The 20,592-nt window shown below is 44.3% G+C and overlaps 1 protein-coding gene across 3 annotated transcripts in view; it reads left to right on the top strand.

Moving 5' to 3' along the window:
- Positions 1-4,506: 4,506 nt before the first annotated feature.
- Positions 4,507-20,592, top strand: part of CCNJL (cyclin J like) — a 63,734-nt gene continuing 47,648 nt past the window's right edge. Inside the window, exons 1-2 of one of the 3 annotated variants that reach the window (XM_070793944.1) lie at positions 4,507-4,600; positions 5,128-5,242. In XM_070793944.1, coding sequence (XP_070650045.1) covers positions 5,177-5,242 — 66 coding nt within the window. In that variant the 5' untranslated portion in view covers positions 4,507-4,600; positions 5,128-5,176. The other 2 variants (XM_070793943.1, XM_070793945.1) reach the window with 2 other exon arrangements.

The following is a 20,592-nucleotide window of genomic DNA, read 5'->3' as shown; positions in this document are numbered from 1 at the left end:
CTGAGAACCTGAAGTTAGGAAGAGAGAACTCCAAATCAAAGAACAATAAAGACCTGACCTCCTTTGGTGTACCCTGAGAAAGAAATAATACTGCTATAAAAAAGATAAAACCAAATCAGAAACAAAACAACCCTGTGAATTGTTATTCAATGGAAGGCCACTCTGTAAATATATCAAGTGATTTTTTTTAAAATAGCATTCATTCTTTTTTTCTGATTGTGAAAGTAATGCATGTTTCTTAAAGAAAATTTAGAAAACTCAGATATACTAGAATAAAAACTAAATTAAAATTTCCCATAATATTACCACTCTGATTACACAGGGTAATGTTTTAAAAGATGCTTGCTCTTTGGAAGAAAAGCTATGACCAACCTAGGCAGCAATATTAAAAAGCAGAGACATTACTTTGCCGATAAAGGTCCGTCTAGTAAAGGCTATGGTTTTTCCAGTAGTCATGTTATGGATGTGAGAGTTGGACTATAAAGAAAGCTGAACGCCAAAGAATTGATGCTTTTGAACTGTGGTTTTAGAGAAGTCTCTTGAGAGTCCCTTGGACAGCAAGGAGATCCAACCAGTCCATCCTAAAGGAAATCAACCCTGAACATTCATTGGAAGGACTGATGCTGAAGCTGAAACTCCAATACTTTGGCCATCTGATGTAAAGAACTGACTCATTGGAAAAGACTCTGATGCTGGGAAAGATTGAAGGCAGGAGGAGAAGGGGACAACAGACGATGAGATGGTTGGATGGCATCACCGACTTGATGGACATGAGTTTGTGTAAGCTCCGGGAGTTGGTGATGGACAGGGAAGCCTGGAGTGCTACAGTCCTTGGGGTCACAAAGAGTCTGACATGACTGAGCGACTGAACTGAACCGACTGAATGTTTTTATGGACATTTTTTTTTTCAGTGTGTGTATGTGAGCATAATGTATAATTGGGATCATAATCTAATCTGCTTTTTCACTTAATATCTTGTGAACATTTTCTCAGATAATTATTTATTCTCTTTAAAAATGTTGAGCTAAATTAATATTTAACCAGTCCCTGTTCACTATAATGGAAAAGCTTTGTGATGAAACCCCCTGTAAAGAAATCTTTGTACTCATATGCTTATTTTTTTAGAGTGAATTTCCAGAAGTGGAATAGTTGGATCCAGTGATACTTTTTTAAGGTGTTTTTTGTTTTTGTTTTGTTTTTTAGTTTGAGTAAGTTTATTGTTATATTTTTACAATAATAGATGAGGCACAATTATCTCCTGCTTTTCCAGCATCTCAATATAAAAGACAATAATCGAGTGTATCAGTGAAAGTAAAAAAAAAAACGCAAAAGTCTAAGGTTTTGGAGAGAAAAGTGACTATAAAATATGTGTAGAAAGGCTGTAAATGGTTTTAGCTGAGGCTTGCAAATAGCGATCTTTGTCTCTGATGAAGACTTGAGGGCCAGGCACCTTCCAGGAATCAGATGCCTGCTCAGCTCACCACGAAGTGGAGGAAGCCCTGCTGCAGGGGAGAATGTGGGTCAGTTTTGTGGGCCACGCAGGGCCCAGGCCCTTGGGCTGTGTCGTCTGCTTCCCAGTCAGCTTAGAACTGTGTCTGAATACAATTATATTGTCTCTTAGAAGACGTGTTACTTTTCATTCCCACCAACGTTGTATTTGTCAATTCTGTATATTGTGCTTTAAAAAATTCTTGTCAGAGACACACCCCGTTTCTAAAACATGTTTAATGTCTTGGCTAGTGAGTATGAGCATTTAAAAAAAGCTTATTTAAAAGTGATAACTGTCCATCTGAATTTCCTCTTTCATGCATGCATGTTCATCCATTCCTGCATCTCAGGTGTTAGTGTCTTACATTAGGGATTTACAAGAGGTCTATATGGTAAGATCAACCATTGTCACATTTGTTAACAACATTCTCTCTGGTTTATCATTTGCCTTTTTGGCGATATTTGATGGCTGAGTGCTGAGTGCTAAGTCACTTCATTCGTGTCCGGCTGTGTGACCCCATGGACGCAGGCTCCTCTGTCCATGTGATTCTCTGGGTTTATTTATTCAAATCTATATATACTCATCCTGGCCTTTTGTTTCTTCCTGTGCCTTAACCTCTAGACCTTCTCTTCTGAAATAATTCACCTATGTTTTCTTTCTTAATTATCTTGTGTTTTTTGTTTTTGTTTTTTTTTATGGGGTAGGTTGTCATTTGTTTGTAGTTCTTTGGGTTTGATAAAGTTAATTTGTTATGTGGAGGCCACCCCAGTGGTCTGGCCTACATCACACATTTAAACCTAAGTCAGCCAGCCCACACTGACTGAAAACATCTCACTATATAGGGAACCTAAGTACAGCAATCAGAGTCCTCCAAGTGAGCTAAAGCTGGCTCACCCTACCCTAAAAAAATAGGACCTCCTCGTCAATCATGCCCTGTTTCCTGCTCCTTCTAACACTCTATAAATAAACTATCTCCCTTTTAAAATTTCTAATTAGATGATAATTACTTTACAATATTGTGATGGTTTTTGGTATACATCAACATGAATCGGCCATGGGTATGCATATGTCCCCTCCCTCTTGAACTCCCCTCCCACCTCCTTCCCCATCCCTCCCCTCTAGGTTATCACAGAGCACCAGCTTTGAGTTCCCTGCCAATCACCTCAAGGTGTTTGAGTCAGACACCAAAATCCCACCGGCTATCTACTTTACATATGGTAATATATGTGTTTCAATGCTATTTTCTCAAATTATCCCATCTGGTCCTCTCCTTCCCCCACTGTGTCTGTTCTTTATGTCTGTGTCTCCTTTGCTGCCCTGCAAGTAGGATCATCAGTACTAACTTTCTAGATTCCATTATTATGCATATAAAATTCACTTTTGCCCAAAATTCCTTGGGAAGAATCTTCCACTGTTTGTAAGGCACTGTACTCTCCCAATCCATGAATTATTTTCCCTTAAATAAATAACATCAAACCATCACTAAATTGTTTTAGTTTTGTCATTTAACAGGTTCTTATTTTTAATTTGATGATGGTTTAAATAAATCCCTAATTTTACTTTTTTTCCTCAAATTAACTAATTTCCCCTGGCCAGTTTATTGAAGAATTTATCCTTTTCCCCTTAAAAGTGAAATGCCACATTTATCATAGTTTCTAAGTATGTGGGATATATTTCTAAACTTTAGATTATTCCACTGATACTTATCCACCCATTCTTGTGTCAATACCACACTGTTTGAATCATAGATCTGCAATATGTTTTAAGATTTGGCAACATATAGCTTTATCCCTCATTTTTAAAAGATAAAAATCTTAGCTTTACTCACTGATATTCTTCCATTTAAGTGTTAGAAGTGTTGTCATCCCTCCCCCACTGCCCATCTACCCACAATCGTTAGAATTTTATTAAAAAAGTTAATTTGTGTAAAGTTGGTATTTTCACCTTTTTCTATTTCCTCAAACTTTTCTTATTCTGCTCAACCTTTATAATGTCTTTATTAAAAGCCTACACTTATTAATGCTTATTCATTAATATTTTTCATTTTTACAAGGTTTTTTTTTTCTTTTTAACATTAAAACTTCTCTTTAAGCACCTACTGAAGCTTATCAAAGCTGATTTAAAAATTTCTTTCCAGGTGGGTACCTGCCTGTAGGAAACTAGTCAGAAACCAAAGCCTCCTTAGTAGCAGTTAGTTATTGAGTGTTTTATATTTGCCATGGGGATTATCCCTTTATACGAATTACCTTATTTAATGATGCAGTATCTCCAGCAGATTGGTGTGGTTTTTATTCCCCGTTTCCACGTGAGGGTTCCCAGAGAGTCTGAGGAACATGGCAAAAGTTATCCAGTCGGTAGCTGGATTTGAAACGAGTCTGTGAATCTCCAAAAGTACCACAAAAAGCAATCAATCTGTTGCTCCATCAGAGGGGCTGATTCAAGGGAGTGTCTTTCCGAAAACAAATTAAAACTAAATTAAAAAGACAATGCTTTCCATCCACCTGACCATCCAGAAACACTGGTTTTCTCTCAATGTAATGAGTAGATCTATACTTTGCAGGAGCACAAAACAAAACCCGTTGATTTACTGAGCCTCCTTTAGAAACAGGGACTCGTGGATAATCAAGAGCGGGTTTTAGGGGCTTCCGTGGGAATTTTACATTTAGACATTCACCTCCGCATTGCAGGGCTAGTTAAAAAGAAAAAGCAGGTGGAACCGACTAAAGGTAGAACAGCGCACGCGAGAGATAGAACTTTCTGGGGGCATCCTGCCCGCGCCTTTCACGAGTGGCGCGCGCAGGTGGCGCCGCGGTCCCAGCGCTGCCCGCGTGAGCACACGGTGGTGTCCAGGAGACCACCGGGAGTCCCCGCGAAGGTGAGAGGAAGCTTTCCACCCAGGCGGGGGTGGAGTGCGGACAGGAAAAACAGCCAGCTCGGGCGAAAGAAAGACTCCAATTCCCAGCCCCCAGCCCCGCGGGGTGCGGGGGCCGGCGGCGCATGCGCGAGGCCCGGCCCCCAATTCCCCCAGAGAAGGAGGGAGGCCCCCGGCGGCCCAGAGGCTGCGAGCCGCGGCGGGACCCGAGCGCACGCAGGGGCGCGGCGGCGGCAGAGGTGAGCAGGCGGCGGTGGTCGAGAGCTTGGAGCGCCCCGCGCCAGGGGCCCCTTCGCTTGCAGGCACCCGAGGGCACAGCCGGCTCGGCCCTGGGAAGGGCCCGGCGCCCGCAGCCCCCCACCTCCGGAGAGGGATGCGTGAGTTTCGCCCCGGCTGGAGGGCAGGATGTGGGAGCAGGACAAAGGCTGGGCGGCGGGGGAGGAGTTGGGGACGGCGAGCTGGTGGCCTCTGCCGGAGCCCCGGCCTCTGGAGAGCTAGCGGAGTCTGCAACTTTCTGTGCAACTTTTGCAAAAAGGAAGATAAAAATTCTGCAAGTTGTTGCAGAGCTCCAGGTCGCCTCAGGTCCCGTGAGTAAAGGGGAGGGGACGCTGCAGCCTTCTTGGGATGGGAGGCGACCGTCCTCCGCTGAGTGGGGCAGAAGGGGGCGCCCGGCGGAGGCCCGGGCCGAGGACAAGAGAGGATGGGGATGCCGGGGTAGGAGCTGGGGGGCGCGCTGCGGTCTCTGAAGTTGCCTGTGTCCACTCAGGGTGTGCCCTCAGAGCCCGGTAGCCTCGGAGAGCGGCGCTGCAGACGCGATGATGGATGAGCCGTGGTGGGAAGGGCGCGTCGCCTCGGACGTCCACTGCACCCTGCGCGAGAAGGTCAGTCCCTCCTCGTCCTTGTCACTCGCAGGACTGGGCATTTAAAGTCCTTTTCGCTCTTGACTCCATATCCTCGGGTCGCCCTGCGTCGGAGCTAGGAACTCCTGGTGCCTTTCTTTCCTTCTGCTCTTAGCCTCCTTCTGGGACATTCGCGGGAAGAAGGGGAATGAGAAACGGGACTGGAGAGCTTAAATTGATTTTTCTGCATAGGAGCCCAGAGTTGTTAGACAACTAAACTGTACTCCTTAAGGTGGTATTTCCCATAGTATTGTCACCCGAGATTATTTTAAAGGATACATGAACGGACTTAAAAAAGTTACCGTGTATTTAATGTACAGTTTAAAAACATGTATCTAGCAAGCTCTGCGTAGAATAAATGATGCTGATTTTCCATTTATTGTAACGATATAGCAGTTCCTTTAAATATAAGTTTTTTTAAGTAAGAGTAGTAACATGGTATAAAGAACAGTTAGGTTAATGCTAGACTAAGGCGTATGTAGTTATGGCCCACCCCAAATATATCTAGGATGGGACTGAGATTTTAGTGTTTCTAAGATTTTAGAAACACTAGTCTAAAGGAGAGGCTACAAAACTAGGAGAATGTGGGGAGAAAACCAGCACTCCCCTGCCAGTGTGCCTCCACTGGCAGAAGATGGGGACAGCTGAGAGAGATCTCTGCTCTCCCCAACCCCTTAAAGGGAGAGGTGCTGATGGGCTCTGGGAAGGTGGCGGACTCCAGGTGGGTTAGAGGTATGGCCTGTGTATCTTGTCTCCTGTCCCTGAGCTGAGACTGGGAAGGGTGGTTTGGGGAACAGGTGTGTAGTAAAAGGTGTATATTGGTTTCCTAGGGCTGCTGGACAAGCTACCACAAACCTGGAGACTTAATAAAAATGTGCTCTCTCACAATTCTGGAAGCTGGAAGTCCGAAATTAAGGTGTTAGCAGGACCATGTTACTCCTTGGCTTTCCTTGGCTGGTAGATGCATCACTCTGTCTCTGCCTCTTGTCACACGGTGTTCTGTCGGTATGTCTGTCTGTGCCTCTGTTTTCTCGCTTTATAAGGACACCATTCGTTGGAATGAGGGCTGCTTGACCTCATCTTAATTTAACTAATTACATCAGAAAAGACCCTATTTCCAAATAAAGCCATTCTGAGGTTCTGGGTGGACATGAATTTTGGGGGGACACTGTCCAACCTAGTATGGGGAGGGGGAGGTCTCCTTAGTGGAGTTCCTGGGTCCCTGCATAGACAGGTCCCACATCCACTGCATTTGCACCCAATGTCTGGAGTTCTGCTTAAAAAGTCATTAGCTATTCAGAGTTTTTTCCTCATGAGGGGGTAGCTGTATTCCAGTCCAATTATCTTATCTTTGTTCCTGTACCTACTAGGCAATCTCTGTTTTGCATTGCTTGTCAGGGCTGTGGCTTTCCTCTGCTTCCCTTGGTTTTTCTCCCCAGAACAGTATGGCCCAAGGTGCAAGCATATCAAGGCATATGGAAAAGAAATCCAGATCTTGATGGTTCAGTTAACATGCAGGGAGTGGGAGTGGTAGACCAGGTAATAAGGATTGGTCCTTTTCTGGAGGTGGTGGCTAGATGAATTAGTGAGGCCTGCTGTAAAAACGGGGTTTCCTTGTTCTTTGCAGGTGCCAGTGGTTGTCAGTTCTGCTTGTAGCTTAGGGGAATGGCTTTGACCTCATTGGTTCCTTTCTGGCAGGAAGGATTTCTGCTGCTACTGCTAAGTCACTTCAGTCCTGTCCGACTCTGTGCGACCCCATAGACAGCAGCCCACCAGGCTTCCCTGTCCCTGGGATTCTCCAGGCAAGAACACTGGAGTGGGTTGCCATTTCCTTCTCCAATGTATGAAAGTGAAAAGTCAAAGTGAAGTCGCTCAGTCGTGTCCAACTCTAGCGACCCAATGGACTGCAGCCTACCAGGCTCCTCTGTCCATGGGATTTTCTAGGCAAAAGTACTGGAGTGGGGTGCCATTGCCTTCTCCGAAGGATTTCTGAGAGCAGTATAAACTCAACCAGCTCAGTTACCTGAGAATCCTAGACCTTTTGTATATAAATAAGAATGTTCTAATCTCTCCTTCAGCCACTCAAAGGAGCAGGGCAGGCAGTTCCCCATTAATTGTGCCTCACCCATGTCGTATTAGTTCACTGTTGGGCTGCCTACCTTGAGGGAGGATGGGTTTGTCCAGGTCTTACGTGTTAGAGGTTGAAAACTCACTTGAGTTAGTGCTCAGAGTCACCTGTGACTTAAAACGGGTCTTATTAGTTCCTTTTTCTTTTTAATTGAAGTACAGGTGATTTACAATGTTGTGTCAGTTTCTAGTGTACAGCAAACTGATTCAGCTATGCATATATATATACATATTGTTTCATATTCTTTTCCATTATAAGATCGGAGAAGGCAGTGGCACCCCACTCCAGTACTCTTGCCTGGAAAATCCCATGGACGCAGGAGCCTGGTGCCCTGCAGTCCATGGGGTTGCGAACAGTCGGACACGACTAAGCGACTTCACTTTCACTCTTCACTTTCATGCATTGGAGAAGGAAATGGCAGCCCACTCCAGTGTTCTTGCCTTGAGAATCCCAGGGATGGGGGATCCTGGTGGGCTGCCGTCTATGGGGTCGCGCAGAGCTGGACATGACTGAAGCGTCTTAGCAGCTTAGCAGTGCTATACAGTGGGACCTTACTGTTTATCTGTTCTCTATATAAGTTTGCATCTGCTAATCCCAAACTCTTAGTTTATTTCTCCCCTCCCATCTTCCCCCTTCAGTAACCATAACTTTGTTTTCAAAGTTTGTGAGTCTGTTTCTGTTTTGTAAGTAAATTCATCTGTATCATATTTTAGATTCCGCATGTAAGTGATATCATATGGTATTTGTCTTTTCCTTTCTGACTTAACTTCACTTAGTATGGTAATCTCTAGGTTCATCCAGGTTGCTGCAAATGGCATCATTTGATTCTTTTTATGGCTGAGTAGTAGTCCATTGTATGCATATCACATCTTCATTCATTTGTTGATGGACATTTAGGTTGCTTCTATGTCTTGGGTATTGTAAATAGTGCTGCTATGAACATTGGGTTGTGAATGGTATTTCAAATTTGTGTTTTTTCTGGGTATAAACCCAGGAGTGGGATTGCTGGATCATATGGCACCTCAATTTTTGTGTTTTTTGAGGAATTTCCATACTGTTTTCCATAGTGGCTGCCCCAATTTACATTTCCACCAACTGTTAAGGAGGATTCCCTCTTCTCTACACTCTTTCCATTATTTTTATTGTTTGTAGACATTTTAATGATGGCCATTCTGAGCAGTATGAGGTGATACCTCATTGTAGTTTTGACTTTCACTTCTCTAAAAATCAGTGATGTTGAGCATTTTTTCATGTAACTAATGGTCATCTGTCTGTCTTCTTTGGAGAAATGTCTGTTTAGGTCTTCTGCCCAATTTTTGATTGGGTTGTTTGTTTTTTTGTTATTGAGTTGTATGAGCTGTTTGTATATTTTGGAAATTGAGCCCTGTAGGTCACATCATTTGTGAATATTAAAGTACTCCTTTGAGTATCCTACCTGGCCCTGCTGCTTCTGTTGAAGCAGCCTTAGAGCCCTTCCTCATTTAACTACTTTTCTGCTGGGGCCTGGCGGTGCCAGCCAGTACAGGGGAGTCAGGATTCTTCCCCATCACACCTGTGCCCTTGAACTTCTTCACTGAACACGAGAGAGGAGCAGATCATCCCTACCAGGCTAGTGGTGACAGTGAGGCTGTTGGTGATGTTTTTCAGGCATATGGCTCAAGGAGTGTTCGGATTAGACTGACTTCCACTTTTTTTTTTCTTTTTTTTTTGCCAAAAGATGCATCCAGCCATTTAAAATGAGCAGGTTCTGGATACACATGATGGAATTAGGGCTGGGGATGGCTCTCAGCTTGAGGCCCAACTTCGTGGTCCTTCAAGCCTCTCTCCCCTCCCCCAAGTGCCCTGGCCCCAAACTCATGCTTCCCTCATGGTCCTGTTACCTGTGTCCCACTCAACAGACTGTGAGCCTCTCACAGGCGTGCGGTGTGTTGTGTGATATCTCAACTTTACCAGACCAGCGTGTGGTATGGAGGGAAGACAAGGGGTGTCCACTGCTTCACCTGCTGCAGGCACAGCCACTGGGGGAGCACAGAGGCGAAGGACCAGGCTCAGGTGGACTTCCTGGGGCACTCGAATGGTGGTGCAGGAGTGCTTCCCAGGAACCCTCTGTCGGGTCTCGAGCATGCCCCAGGAGGTCGCCCTGGCCTGGCGGGGGCTGTCCATGTGAGTGGCTGCAGTGCTGGCCGTGGTGCCAGGGACAGGATCAGGTGAAGGCCGCCTCCTGGCCTCCTGTGGACTTAGACAGTAGATAGTCTCATTCTCTTCTGGGATAATGTGGGAGTGGGAGTGGGGAGGAGAGGAATAGAGGAGGGACTAGGAAAAGAATTCCCCACAAAGACAGATCTACTGACCTGGACCAAAGTCCTGCCTTGGGATTGTAGGAAAAGACCTACAGGTTTAGCCCGAATAATAGAAACCTAGATCATTCCTCCCACACTTCTGCCGGGAGGTTCCATTTTCCTCCCTGAATTTTGTTTTTGGACGAGCAGTACAATAGATAGAACTCACTCTGGTCTCCTTTTGACTTATGTCCATTTTATACATAATCATCATTCCAGTTAGGAGGAAGTGCTTATGTTAGTAAAACAGAATGTTTAATAGCTCTCATCACTGTGATTTAAGGCTTCTTGGGTATGTGGAAGACTTTCTGAATATGGGGATTTCAGAGGAGTACTTGGGGAAGAAGTACCCCCACCCTCCCGAAGCCACGTGGACAGCGCTGGTAGCTTTCTCTTCCAGGACTCTGGGAGCCTGTGTGCCAGAGGCCTCCTCCTCCTCCAGCCCCCTCTTCCTCCATCAGGCATTCACCTTCTCCCAGGATCGGAGTCACGTGGTACCATTGGGGTCTTCTCCATCACCCTAGATTTGAGATCTTCAGAGCAAACAGCCACAGAATGTATATTCCCTAAAACAGCCAGTTTTCTCTTCCCAGCCAGTTTTCCTGAAGCTGGGTTTCTTGTACACATAAAGGCCTTTAACTGTGTGAGACTGTGTTTTTTGAACCAGTGGAGTGTTAAAGGACATTTGTACTGATCTGTGACTAAATTTACCCAGAGAAATTCTGAAACACCAACAGAAATGATGTTTAGTGATGATAATGTTGGTGGCTACCGCTTCTTGAGCACTTCATATGTTTCAGACAGTGTGCCAAGCACGCCCCTGTGTATTATCTCACACTTCATATTTGCCCCAGTTCTGGGACTGACCCTGTAGATGGAAACTATAAGACAGAGTGTGTCAGTAACTGTCGTGAGATCAAATCCCTGCTTGTATCAGAGCCTGAACATAAATTTGTTTGGGAGAAAACCACCCATTTTAGCCAAGAATGGAAGTACAGCGCCAGGAACAACCAAGGCTCTGCCCTCCGTAACGCTGTAGGCTCCGTATCTTAGTTTGTGGTCCGATGGCTCTCCAAGGGCTGGGTTCTCCCTAAACCATCCTGAGAAACCTGGGCATTGGGAATTGCTGACTCCCAGGGCAGGGCCTCGCTTATCTGGTCCTGGTGGGTCCCCTGCCCCACTTGTGCATGGCGCTTCTCACCTTGAAGTGATCTGGCCTCTGCTGTTTCCTGCCCCTGGGGTGCACCTGGGGGGCTGCTCCTGTTTCTCCTGGCTGGAAAAGGGTGAGGTGCCTTGGGACCTTCCTCTTCCTGGAACTCGGACAGCTGCGTGTGGTAGGGTCTCACCCCAGCTCTGTCCTTCACCTGGATTAAAACTGCTGTCTCCTAGTGACTCCTAAAGCGCGCACATTCTTTTATTTTTCTTTTCCAACATCCGTGGTCCCTCTTCTCACTCCTTCCCTTACATTGCTTGAATGTCCCCACTGCAGAGCTGAACATCTGTCTCCTTATAGAAGGTGTTGACCCAGGTTACCTCTTACTTGGTTTTTCTATTCCCTTCCCCCTCATTTTTGGGTTTCTGCACCCCCAGGGAGCAGTTCTTCCTAAATCATGAGGTACACCCAGGTCCACCCATGAGAAAATGTACCATGTACTGGGATGTGTCTGCCCAGCTTAGTTCCAGGAATGTGTCTCCCAGGCCTTTCAAACCCGAATGCTGGCTGGGACAAGCCCTTGGGGACTGACAGGGGCACCTTGTGGTGGTGGTCTTCAAGTGGGAAGACAGCCAGCCAGAGGTAAGGGTGAAGCTTTTAGCGGAAGCAGAAGTCTCTGGCATGCATCCTCCAGAGCTGCTGCAGACTGCTATGGAGGTGTGTGCAGCCAGAGGATGGAAGGTGGATTGAGAAATGGGGTTCAGAGGCAGGAGGAGATGGCCTTCAAAGTGGCATCTGGCTTGCAGACTCACTGACTGCTCTGCCTTACCTGTATTCTCTAGGAAGCTGGGGACAAAACTGAACCAGAACTTGGCATTTTCTCTCAAGTCCTAGCAGCCTTAGACTGTGGAAGGCCCCAGTGTGCCCTCAACACTCAGCTGAGACTAGATCTTTGCATGTTATCCGTTTTCTGTGGAAGAAGTAGATTATCTCGAAGGCCCCGTTTCATCTGTAAACCAGGAGAGTGATTCCTGCTCCCTGCCTCCCAGGTATCCTGGGAGAAAATAGGTATGGGTATCCTCCTTCCGTCTCCCGGGCCTCTGATTGTGGAGTGGGGAAGGGTCTTGGCGGGCATCCTAGTTGGCTGGGGAAGTCTGTGCTCCCTAAGTGAAGGGAGGACAGTTAAGACTTCCGGTTGGCTCTGTGCCCTTGCCCTTGACTTGTTCTTTGTCTTCCTAAACCACACAGCCACTTGGGTAAAGGGAGTGCAGCCAGCAATTCTCTCTGAGAGAACCTGCCAGAGAGAGGTGACATTGTTGGTCTGCTGTTTCTTCCTTTTCTTTCTTTCTCTTCTTTTGGCCATGCTGCGCAACTTGCAGGATCTTAGTTCCCTGACCAGGGATTGAACCCATGCTCCTGCAGTGGAAGCACTGAGTCCTAACCACTGGATGGCCAGGGATTTCCCTTCATTTTTTAAAAAAAGTTATTAAACACACAAAGTACTTTTTTTGTTTCTCTAGGAAACTACGAAAATAAATACAAGCAAACAGAAGAAAGTAATATTCCCCCCACAACCCCACTCCTCAGAGTAATCTGTTAACGTTTTAGTGTAGGTTCTTCTGTTCTTGTGTGTGTGTGTCATCACATTTCTGTAGAGCTTTTATTTAGTGAAGATGGAAAATATCTTTTCTTAAAACACTGTTGATTTCATAATATATCATGCTCACATTTCCATATCGTTCTTCTTCACCCAGTCCTGATTATTGGACTTTTGCAAAAAATTTGAAACAATTCATTGTGTTTATTTAGAATAGACAATATAAGAACATTGTAAGAAAGAAACAAACACATATGAAAGGTTGGATGGTGAAGAGGCTCTAGTTCCCTCCCTGAAAGGTACCACTGACTCCAATTTCTCCTGAATGTTTCCAGAGTTATCCTGTGTATGAACAAACCATGTGTGTGTGTTCTGACACAAGTGGTAGTAGAATTTATACACTTCCCTGTACCATTTGATTTTTTAAATGTTTACATTTTAATAATTTAAATGTTTTATGAAACCACCAACAGAAGCTCCATGACCAAAGGGAATTTTTTTGGTCTTTTCTGCTCACTGTAACGATAAAGGTATAGTGTAGATACTCAGTATATATGTGTTGAATGAATGAATGAAATGTTTCTTTTTGGCCATTTTTTATCCAAATGTATACACTTTATTTTATATAAATGTTGTCATAGTGTATTACAGTATATTATAGTTTCATAATTTTTTTGTTAACTGTATATACTAAATAACTTTCTAAGTTAACTACTGGTCTACAGGTTTCATGCATAAGGTTCCATTGTATGGATATACCATGATTGGATTAACTTGTTTCTTTGTTGAATACTTAAATGGAGCTGCTTATTCATTTTTTTAAGCTGAAGTTAATTTATATATGATACAACACACAGATCTTAAGTGATTTTGCAGTTTTGAGTATGTAGCAAGTTTTGACAAATGTATATACATGTAGCAACCACCATAGTCAAGAGATAAAACATTGGCATCAACCTAGAAAGTTCCCAGGTACCTTTTCTCAGTCACTCACCCCGTCTTGCTCCCAACACCAGGCAGTCACTGAGCTGTTTTTGTCTGTGTGGATTAGTTTATCTTTTCCAGAGTGGAAATGGAGTTACGTGCATATGCTCTTTTCTGTCTGTCTTTTTAAAGTGTTAGTTTTTTAACACTTTTGAGATTCACCTGTGTTGTGTCTATTAGGAGTTTGTTTCTTTTTTATTGCTGAGTAATATTCCACTGTATGTATATTAGATAATTTGTCCATCCCCCTCTTGATGGCCTTTTGGGTCATTTCTTTTGTTCCATTTGATTTTATGCAACACTGAAGTGGTGATCCTACTCTGCTGTCTATGAGTGTGCTCATGAGAATAAATGCCTAGAATGGAATTGCTTGTCACAGGGTATGATTTTAAGAACTTTGTATTTCACCAGTTAATAAATTCTCAAAAGTTGCACCAGCTTTCACTTGAACCAGTGGTGTGGGAGGGTGTCTGCTTCCCAGTAACTTTGCCAACCCTGGTATTAGCCTTTTCTAAAAGTCCAGGGACTTCCCTGGTGGTCCAGTAGTTAAGAATCTGCCTTGCAATGCAGGGGACGCGGGTTCAATCACTGGCTGGGGAATTAAGATCCTACATACCTGGAGTAACTAAACCCACACACCAGAACTACTGAGCCTGCGAGCCAAAACTAGAGAGTCCATGTACTTCAACGAAGAGCCCACATGCTGCAACTAAGACTAAAATAAATGGTAAAAAAAGAAAAAGTCTGTTCCGTTTTAATAGGTCAAAATGGTGTCTCTTGTCTGTGTTTAAAAAGAATCAGGAACTCTGAATAGGAAAAGTACTAAAAGATGCAAAGGAAGCGGTAGAGAACTCTGAACACTTTCCAGGATCTGGGGAGGCCCATCTGCAGCAGAGAACCATCCTGAGACTCATGCTAGGGGAGGCCTGCTCACCTTGGACTCAGGTCACAGAACTCTCCAGGCTCCCCCTGCGCCCCGCCACCGCAGTGTGTGCATGGAGTCACTTGGAAACTGAATCCTGAGGCTGAATTTGAATTGTCCTGAGGCACTGGCCCCCTTGTAGGTCACTGGAGCAGATGGTACCAGAGCCTGGATGTTCTCTTGGTAGGGACATCCCTGCTGGTAGCACCAGCTACTTACTTACTGAGCTGAAAAGTGATCGTCTGGTGACTTGAGTGGGTGGGTTGGGATGACAGGGAAGGGTAGGGAGGATCATAAGAACAGCAAGAAGCATCAGGAATTGGATTGATGGAACTAGTGTAAGGAAAAGTTGTAGAAAACCTCAGTGCGCATCAGAGAGGAATTGGTTTCACTGTGGTTCATCCATGCACTAAAATAGGTGGAATTATTAGATGTGACGAGGTACATAACTTTATACTTAATAACAATTGATTTTTCTGATCATTGTAAAAGTGATCAAATGACTTAATAGGTCTGACTCTTTGGAGTGAACTTGTCCTTAATTTTTTATTATAGAAATTTAAAAAGATACACAAAAGTAGAGAGAATAGTGGAGTGAATCCCTGTGTACTCTACACCTAGCTTCAGTACCTGCTTCTTCTTTGGACAGCATGTCATTTCATCCATAAATATCTACTGAGATAAAGGCCATTTTAAAAAGACATAACAACTATGCCATTCTTACAAAACTCACTATCATTCATTAATAGTCTTCTATGACTCAGTTCCATGCATTGGAGAAGGAAATGGCAACCCACTCCAGTATTCTTGCTTGGAGAATCCCAGGGACAAAGGAGCCTAGTGGGCTGCCATCTATGGGCTCGCAGAGAGTCGAACACGACTGAAGCGACTTAGCAGCAGCAGCAGCAGCAGCATGGCTCAGTTCGTGTTCAGTTCTCCCAGCTGTCTCATAAATGGCTTCTATAGTTGTTTCATTTGAATTATGATCTAGATAAGGTCCATGCATTACATTTTCTTAATTGAATGACAAATGGCAAAATTTCCTTTTCCCTGGTGCTGTATTGCCAGATGACACCACCCTTAGGGCAGAAAGTGAAGAAGTAAAGAGCCTTTTGATGAAAGTGAAAGAGGAGAGTGAAAAAGCTGGCTTAAAACTCAGCATTCAGAAAACTAAGAGGGTTCTTTAAATTCTATAGTGCTATAAAAGTTTCAGAAGTTTCACATACATGATTTAATATAATCCTGTAATAACACTTTTTTAAAATCCGCCTTCTCCTATATTGTCCCTCCTCTTTTCCTCTCTCCATTGGTAACCAGCAGTTTGTTGTTTATATCTGTGAGTCTGCTTCTTTTTGGTTATATTCACTAGTTAACATTTTTTACATTCCACATATAAGTGATATCATACAATATTTGTCTTTCTCTGACTTATTTCACTTAGCATCCATCAATGTTGCTGCAAATGGCAAAATTTCCTTTTTAGGGCTGAGTAGTATTCCGTTGTATATATGTAGACACCACATCTTCTTTATCCATTTAGCTTTTGAAGGACAGTTAGGTTGCTTCCATACCTTGGTAGTTGTAAATAATGTTGCTTTGAACACTGGAGTACACATATCTTTTTGAATTTGTGTCTCTGGTTTTTTCGGCTATCTGCCCAGGAGTGGAATTGCTTGGTTGTATGGTAGTTCTATTTTAATATTTTGGAAAATCTCTATACTGTTTTCCACAGTGGCTGTACCGGTTTGCATTCCCACAAGTAGTGTAGGAGGGTTCTCTTTTTTTCTCCACCTCCTTGCCAACATTTGTTATTTGTTTTTTTTTTTTCCTTTTGGTTGTGCTGGGTCTTTGTTCTTGCGAACGGGCTTTCTCTAGTTGCGGCAAGTGGGGGGCGATTTTTTGTCGCAGTGGCTTCTCTTGTTTCGAGGCACCGGCTTTAGGGCAGTCAGGTGCTAGGGCTCGCAGGCTTCAGTAGTTGTGGCACGTGTTTTTGTTAGTGGTGGTTCTCAGGGCTTAGAGGAGGGGCTCCGTAGTTGTGGGAACGCTGGCTTAGTTGCTCTGTGGCACGTGGAATCTTCCCACTCCAGGGATCAAACCCTTGTCTCCTGCATTGGCAGGTGGATTCTTATCCACTGTACCAAGGAAGTCCATTACTTGTGTTCTTTTTGATGATGGCCATTCTGTAGATGTCATGTGATATCTCGTGGTTTTCATTTGCATTTCCCTGATGATTATTGATGTTGAGCATCTTTTCATGTGCCTGTTGGCCATCTGCATTTCCTTTGAAAAATGTTTGTTTAGTTCTACCCTTTTTAAAATCCAGTTGTTTGTTTTTTTGATTTGTATTTGATCTGTTGAATTGTATCAGTCATATCATTGCAAATAACTTCTACTATTCAGTAGGTTTTAAAAAATTATTCTTAAGTCTTTCATTCTATAGTGGTCTCCCTGCCTCCCATTGCCTTAAAAAATTATTTTTCATGCCATTGAATTTTGGCTAATATGTCCTGAAGGACACCCCATATTCTTGATTTGACCTATTACTTCCTCATGGTGTCCTTAACTTCACTGTTAAGTTTGGCTTGTGTACTTTCCTACTCTGTGGGACTAGGACATGCTGTAACCTTCTTGTTCTCTAGCTGTTAATCAAACATCACTTTTTCAGAAGAACCTTCCCTGGCTGCCACACAAGGTCAATGTGGGCCCCTGCTATGTTCTTAGACAACCTTTGATTATTCCTTCAGCACGAAGCACAATTTGTAATTGTATACTTATTAATGGAATTACTCTATTTGGATCTCCCTGGATGGCAGGTTTGTGAGGACAGGCTGGGACTGTGTCTCCCCAGTTCTGAGCAGAGCAGCTGCTGCATATGAGCAGCTCCCCTCCCCCCATTGGTATGTGCTCATCACTGACGCCTGGTCTGGGGTCTGTGCTTTATAGTCCACACCTCACCTTCCTGGACCTCACTGCCTGGTGGGGTAGGTAGCATGGCTGCCAGTAACTCCATCTGCTGGGAGAGAAACAGCCTCCAAGGACTTCAGCACTTGGACATTAAGTGGGAGAGCTCGGACCTTAAAACCTCGAGATCTGCTGTCCCGAATCTGACTTTCAGCAAGCAGAGTTGCATGCAGCCTTGAAGGCAGTGATATGTAACAGGAACTTCCCCTGGCGGCGGGGCAACACCTGGGCACCCACACAGGGAGGTGAGAAGGCGGGGGCGAGTGGTACAGAGCTGTTGGCTCTGAGTGGAAATCTCTCATGGGTCTCTTGTGTTAACTTTCTGTTTTGAAATAATTTCAAACTTAGCAGAGTTGCCAGCACAGTACACAGTTGTAAACACTTTAACACATTTGACTTATCATCACCTTTTTCTTTCTTTAGACATTTTTTTCCTCTTTTGGATCAAGATGCAGATGCAATTCCCTGTTATCCCTTAACATTTCAGCATTTCTTTTGCATGGTTACTTTTTTTAAAAAATTTATTTGGCTGCACTGGGTCATAGTTTCACCCTGCAGGATCTTTAGTTGTGGCATGTGGGATCTAGTTCCCCAATCAGGGATCAAACCTGGGCTCTCAGCATTGGGAGCTCGGAGTCTTAGCCATTGGACCACCATGGAAGTCCCTACATGGTTTCTTTTAAGATGGGCCATAAATTCTGGGGGAATTTTGGTCAAACCACTAGCAGCACCTTCCCAGCTAGGAATCCTCTCTAGAAGCCTGTTTTGGGTGAAGGGGATACAGCAGTCAGATCAGGAGGAAGGGTGGCCTGGCTCTGAGTCTGGGAAGACAAATTCTGGTTCATTTCCTTGAACTGTCCTGTGCCTTGTTGGCTGACCACTTCTTTATCAGGCAGTGCAATGGTTTTTCCAGTAGTCACGTATGGATGTGAGAGTTGGACCATAAAGAAGGCTGAGCACTGAGGAGTTGATACTTTTGAACTGTGGTGTTGGAGAAGACTCTTGAGAGTTCCTTGGACTGCAAGGAAGTCAAACCAGTCAATCCTAAAGGAAATCAACCCTGAATATTCATTGGAAGGACTGATGCTGAAGCTGAAACTCCAATACTTTGGCCACCTGATGTGAAGAACTGACTCGTTTGAAAAGACCCTGATGCTGGGAAACATTGAAGGCAGGAGGAGAAGGGAACAACAGAGGATGAGATGGTTGGATGGCATCACCGATTCAGTGAACATGAATTTGAGGAAGCTCTGGAAGATGGTGATGGACAGGAAAGCCTGGCGTGTTGCAGTCCATGGGGTCGCAAAACCTCATGTGTTACCTGCAGACACCGAGAAGCTGTACAGAAGATAGCACAGCCCCTAGCCTCACTCCTGGGGGGGAGGTTATTCTTAGTACAACTGAGGATAATCATCTCAGACTACTTCTGGCTGTTGTATTTGTCAGTGGTCATAATAGCCAGTGAAAGTTGGCAAAGCTCTTCCCCATTAATGGGTGCTTGTTGTGTGCCTGACTTATGTTACCTCCCATTATCTAAATCCTCTGCTGCTGCTGCTAAATTGCTTCAGTCATGTCTAACTCTTTGTGATCCCATGGACAGAGGAGCCTGGCGGACAGGGTCCATGGACTCTGTCCGTGGGATTCTCCAGGCAAGAATACTGGAGTGGGTTGCCATGCCTCCCTTCAGGAGATCTTCCCGACCCAGGAATCGAACCTGCGTCTCTTAAGTCTCCTGCATTGGCAGGCAGATTCTTTACTGCTAGTGCCCTCTGGGAATCCCCTAAGTCCTCTAGTAGGTACTAAATTATCTTCATTTTACCCCCACTTTACAGATGAGACAGATGCTAAAGTTTACAGAGTTAAATAACTTATCCAAGGTCATGCAGCAGGTAGATGAAAGAGTCAAGATTTGAACCCAGGCAGACTGGCTCCAAAGTGCACACTCTTAACCACTATACCCATGATGACATCCCATTGCCTGGGGAAATACGAAAAGCTTCCAAAAGAAGGTGAGACATAGAGGAATTCCATCTTCTAGGGCCCAGGGCTGCAGCATATGGTGATCGTGCATTGGTGGGCTGCCTGGGGCAGTCTGATGAGTAGGGGGCGGGCAGGTGGACCAGGAGTATCAGCTCTGGGATGTGGGTCTCGGTAGACATTTACGGTTATCCTGAGACATAGAGAACTCTGAGGAATGGGGGCTAGATCACTGAAAAATATCCTTGGCCTTGAAGACCTAGGTGTTGGCAGTGTTCCAAAGAGATGGCCTCTGAACCAGGGCAGGAAGTGGGAAGACTTGAGAGTATTAGGCAATAGGATCATAGGAACCAGTTAACAGAGTGAAAGACTTAATGTTTCTTACTTGTTGGAACAAAGTGATTTTCCATTGCTGAGGGATTGGCCTTTTTCATGGTGAAGATTGTTGTTGGAATGCTCCTTCCAGCAATTGCTAGTTTCTGTGTAATTTTTCAAGGCTCCCACTGCCCTCTAAATTAAGGGAGTAGGCATTTATCAGGTGCCACATGCCAGATATTGTTGAATGTTTGGTGCACATTATCTCATTTAATTGTTAAAGTTGCTTAATTTGGGAAAGGAGTACTTCAAGGCTGTATATTGTCACTCTGCTTATTTAACTTATATGCAGTGTACATCATGCGAAATTCTGCTGGATGAAGCACAAGCTGGAATCAAGATTGCTGGGAGAAATATCAGTAATCTCAGACATGCAGATGACACCACCCTTAGGGCAGAAAGTGAAGAGGCACTAAAAAGCCTCTTGATGAAAGTGAAAGAGGAGAGTAAAAAAGCTGGCTTAAAACTCAGCATTCAGAAAACTGAGATAATGGCATCCAGTCCCATCACTTCCTGGCAAATAGATGGGGAAAGAATGGAAACAGTGACATACTTTACTTTGGGGGGCTCCAAAATCACTGCAGATGGTGACTGCAGCCATGAAATTAAAAGACGCTTGCTCCTTGGAAGAAAAGCTATGACCAACCTAGACAGCATATTCAAAAGCAGAGACATTACTTTGCCAACAAAGGTCCATCTAGTCAAAGCTATGGTTTTTCCAGCAGTCATGTATGGATGTGAGAGTTGGACTAAAAAGAAAGTTGAGCACCAAAGAATTGATGCTTTTGAACTGTGGTGTTGGAGAAGACTCTTGAGAGTCTCTTGGACTGTGAGGAGATCAAACCAATCAATCCTAAGAGAAATTAACCCTGAATATTCATTGGAAGGACTGATGC

Source organism: Bos indicus, chromosome 7 (genome assembly GCF_029378745.1).
Source record: "Bos indicus isolate NIAB-ARS_2022 breed Sahiwal x Tharparkar chromosome 7, NIAB-ARS_B.indTharparkar_mat_pri_1.0, whole genome shotgun sequence".
Classification (NCBI taxonomy): domain Eukaryota; kingdom Metazoa; phylum Chordata; class Mammalia; order Artiodactyla; family Bovidae; genus Bos; species Bos indicus.
The sequence above is the reverse complement of the archived record's forward strand: the minus strand, read 5'-3'. Positions and strand labels throughout refer to the sequence as shown.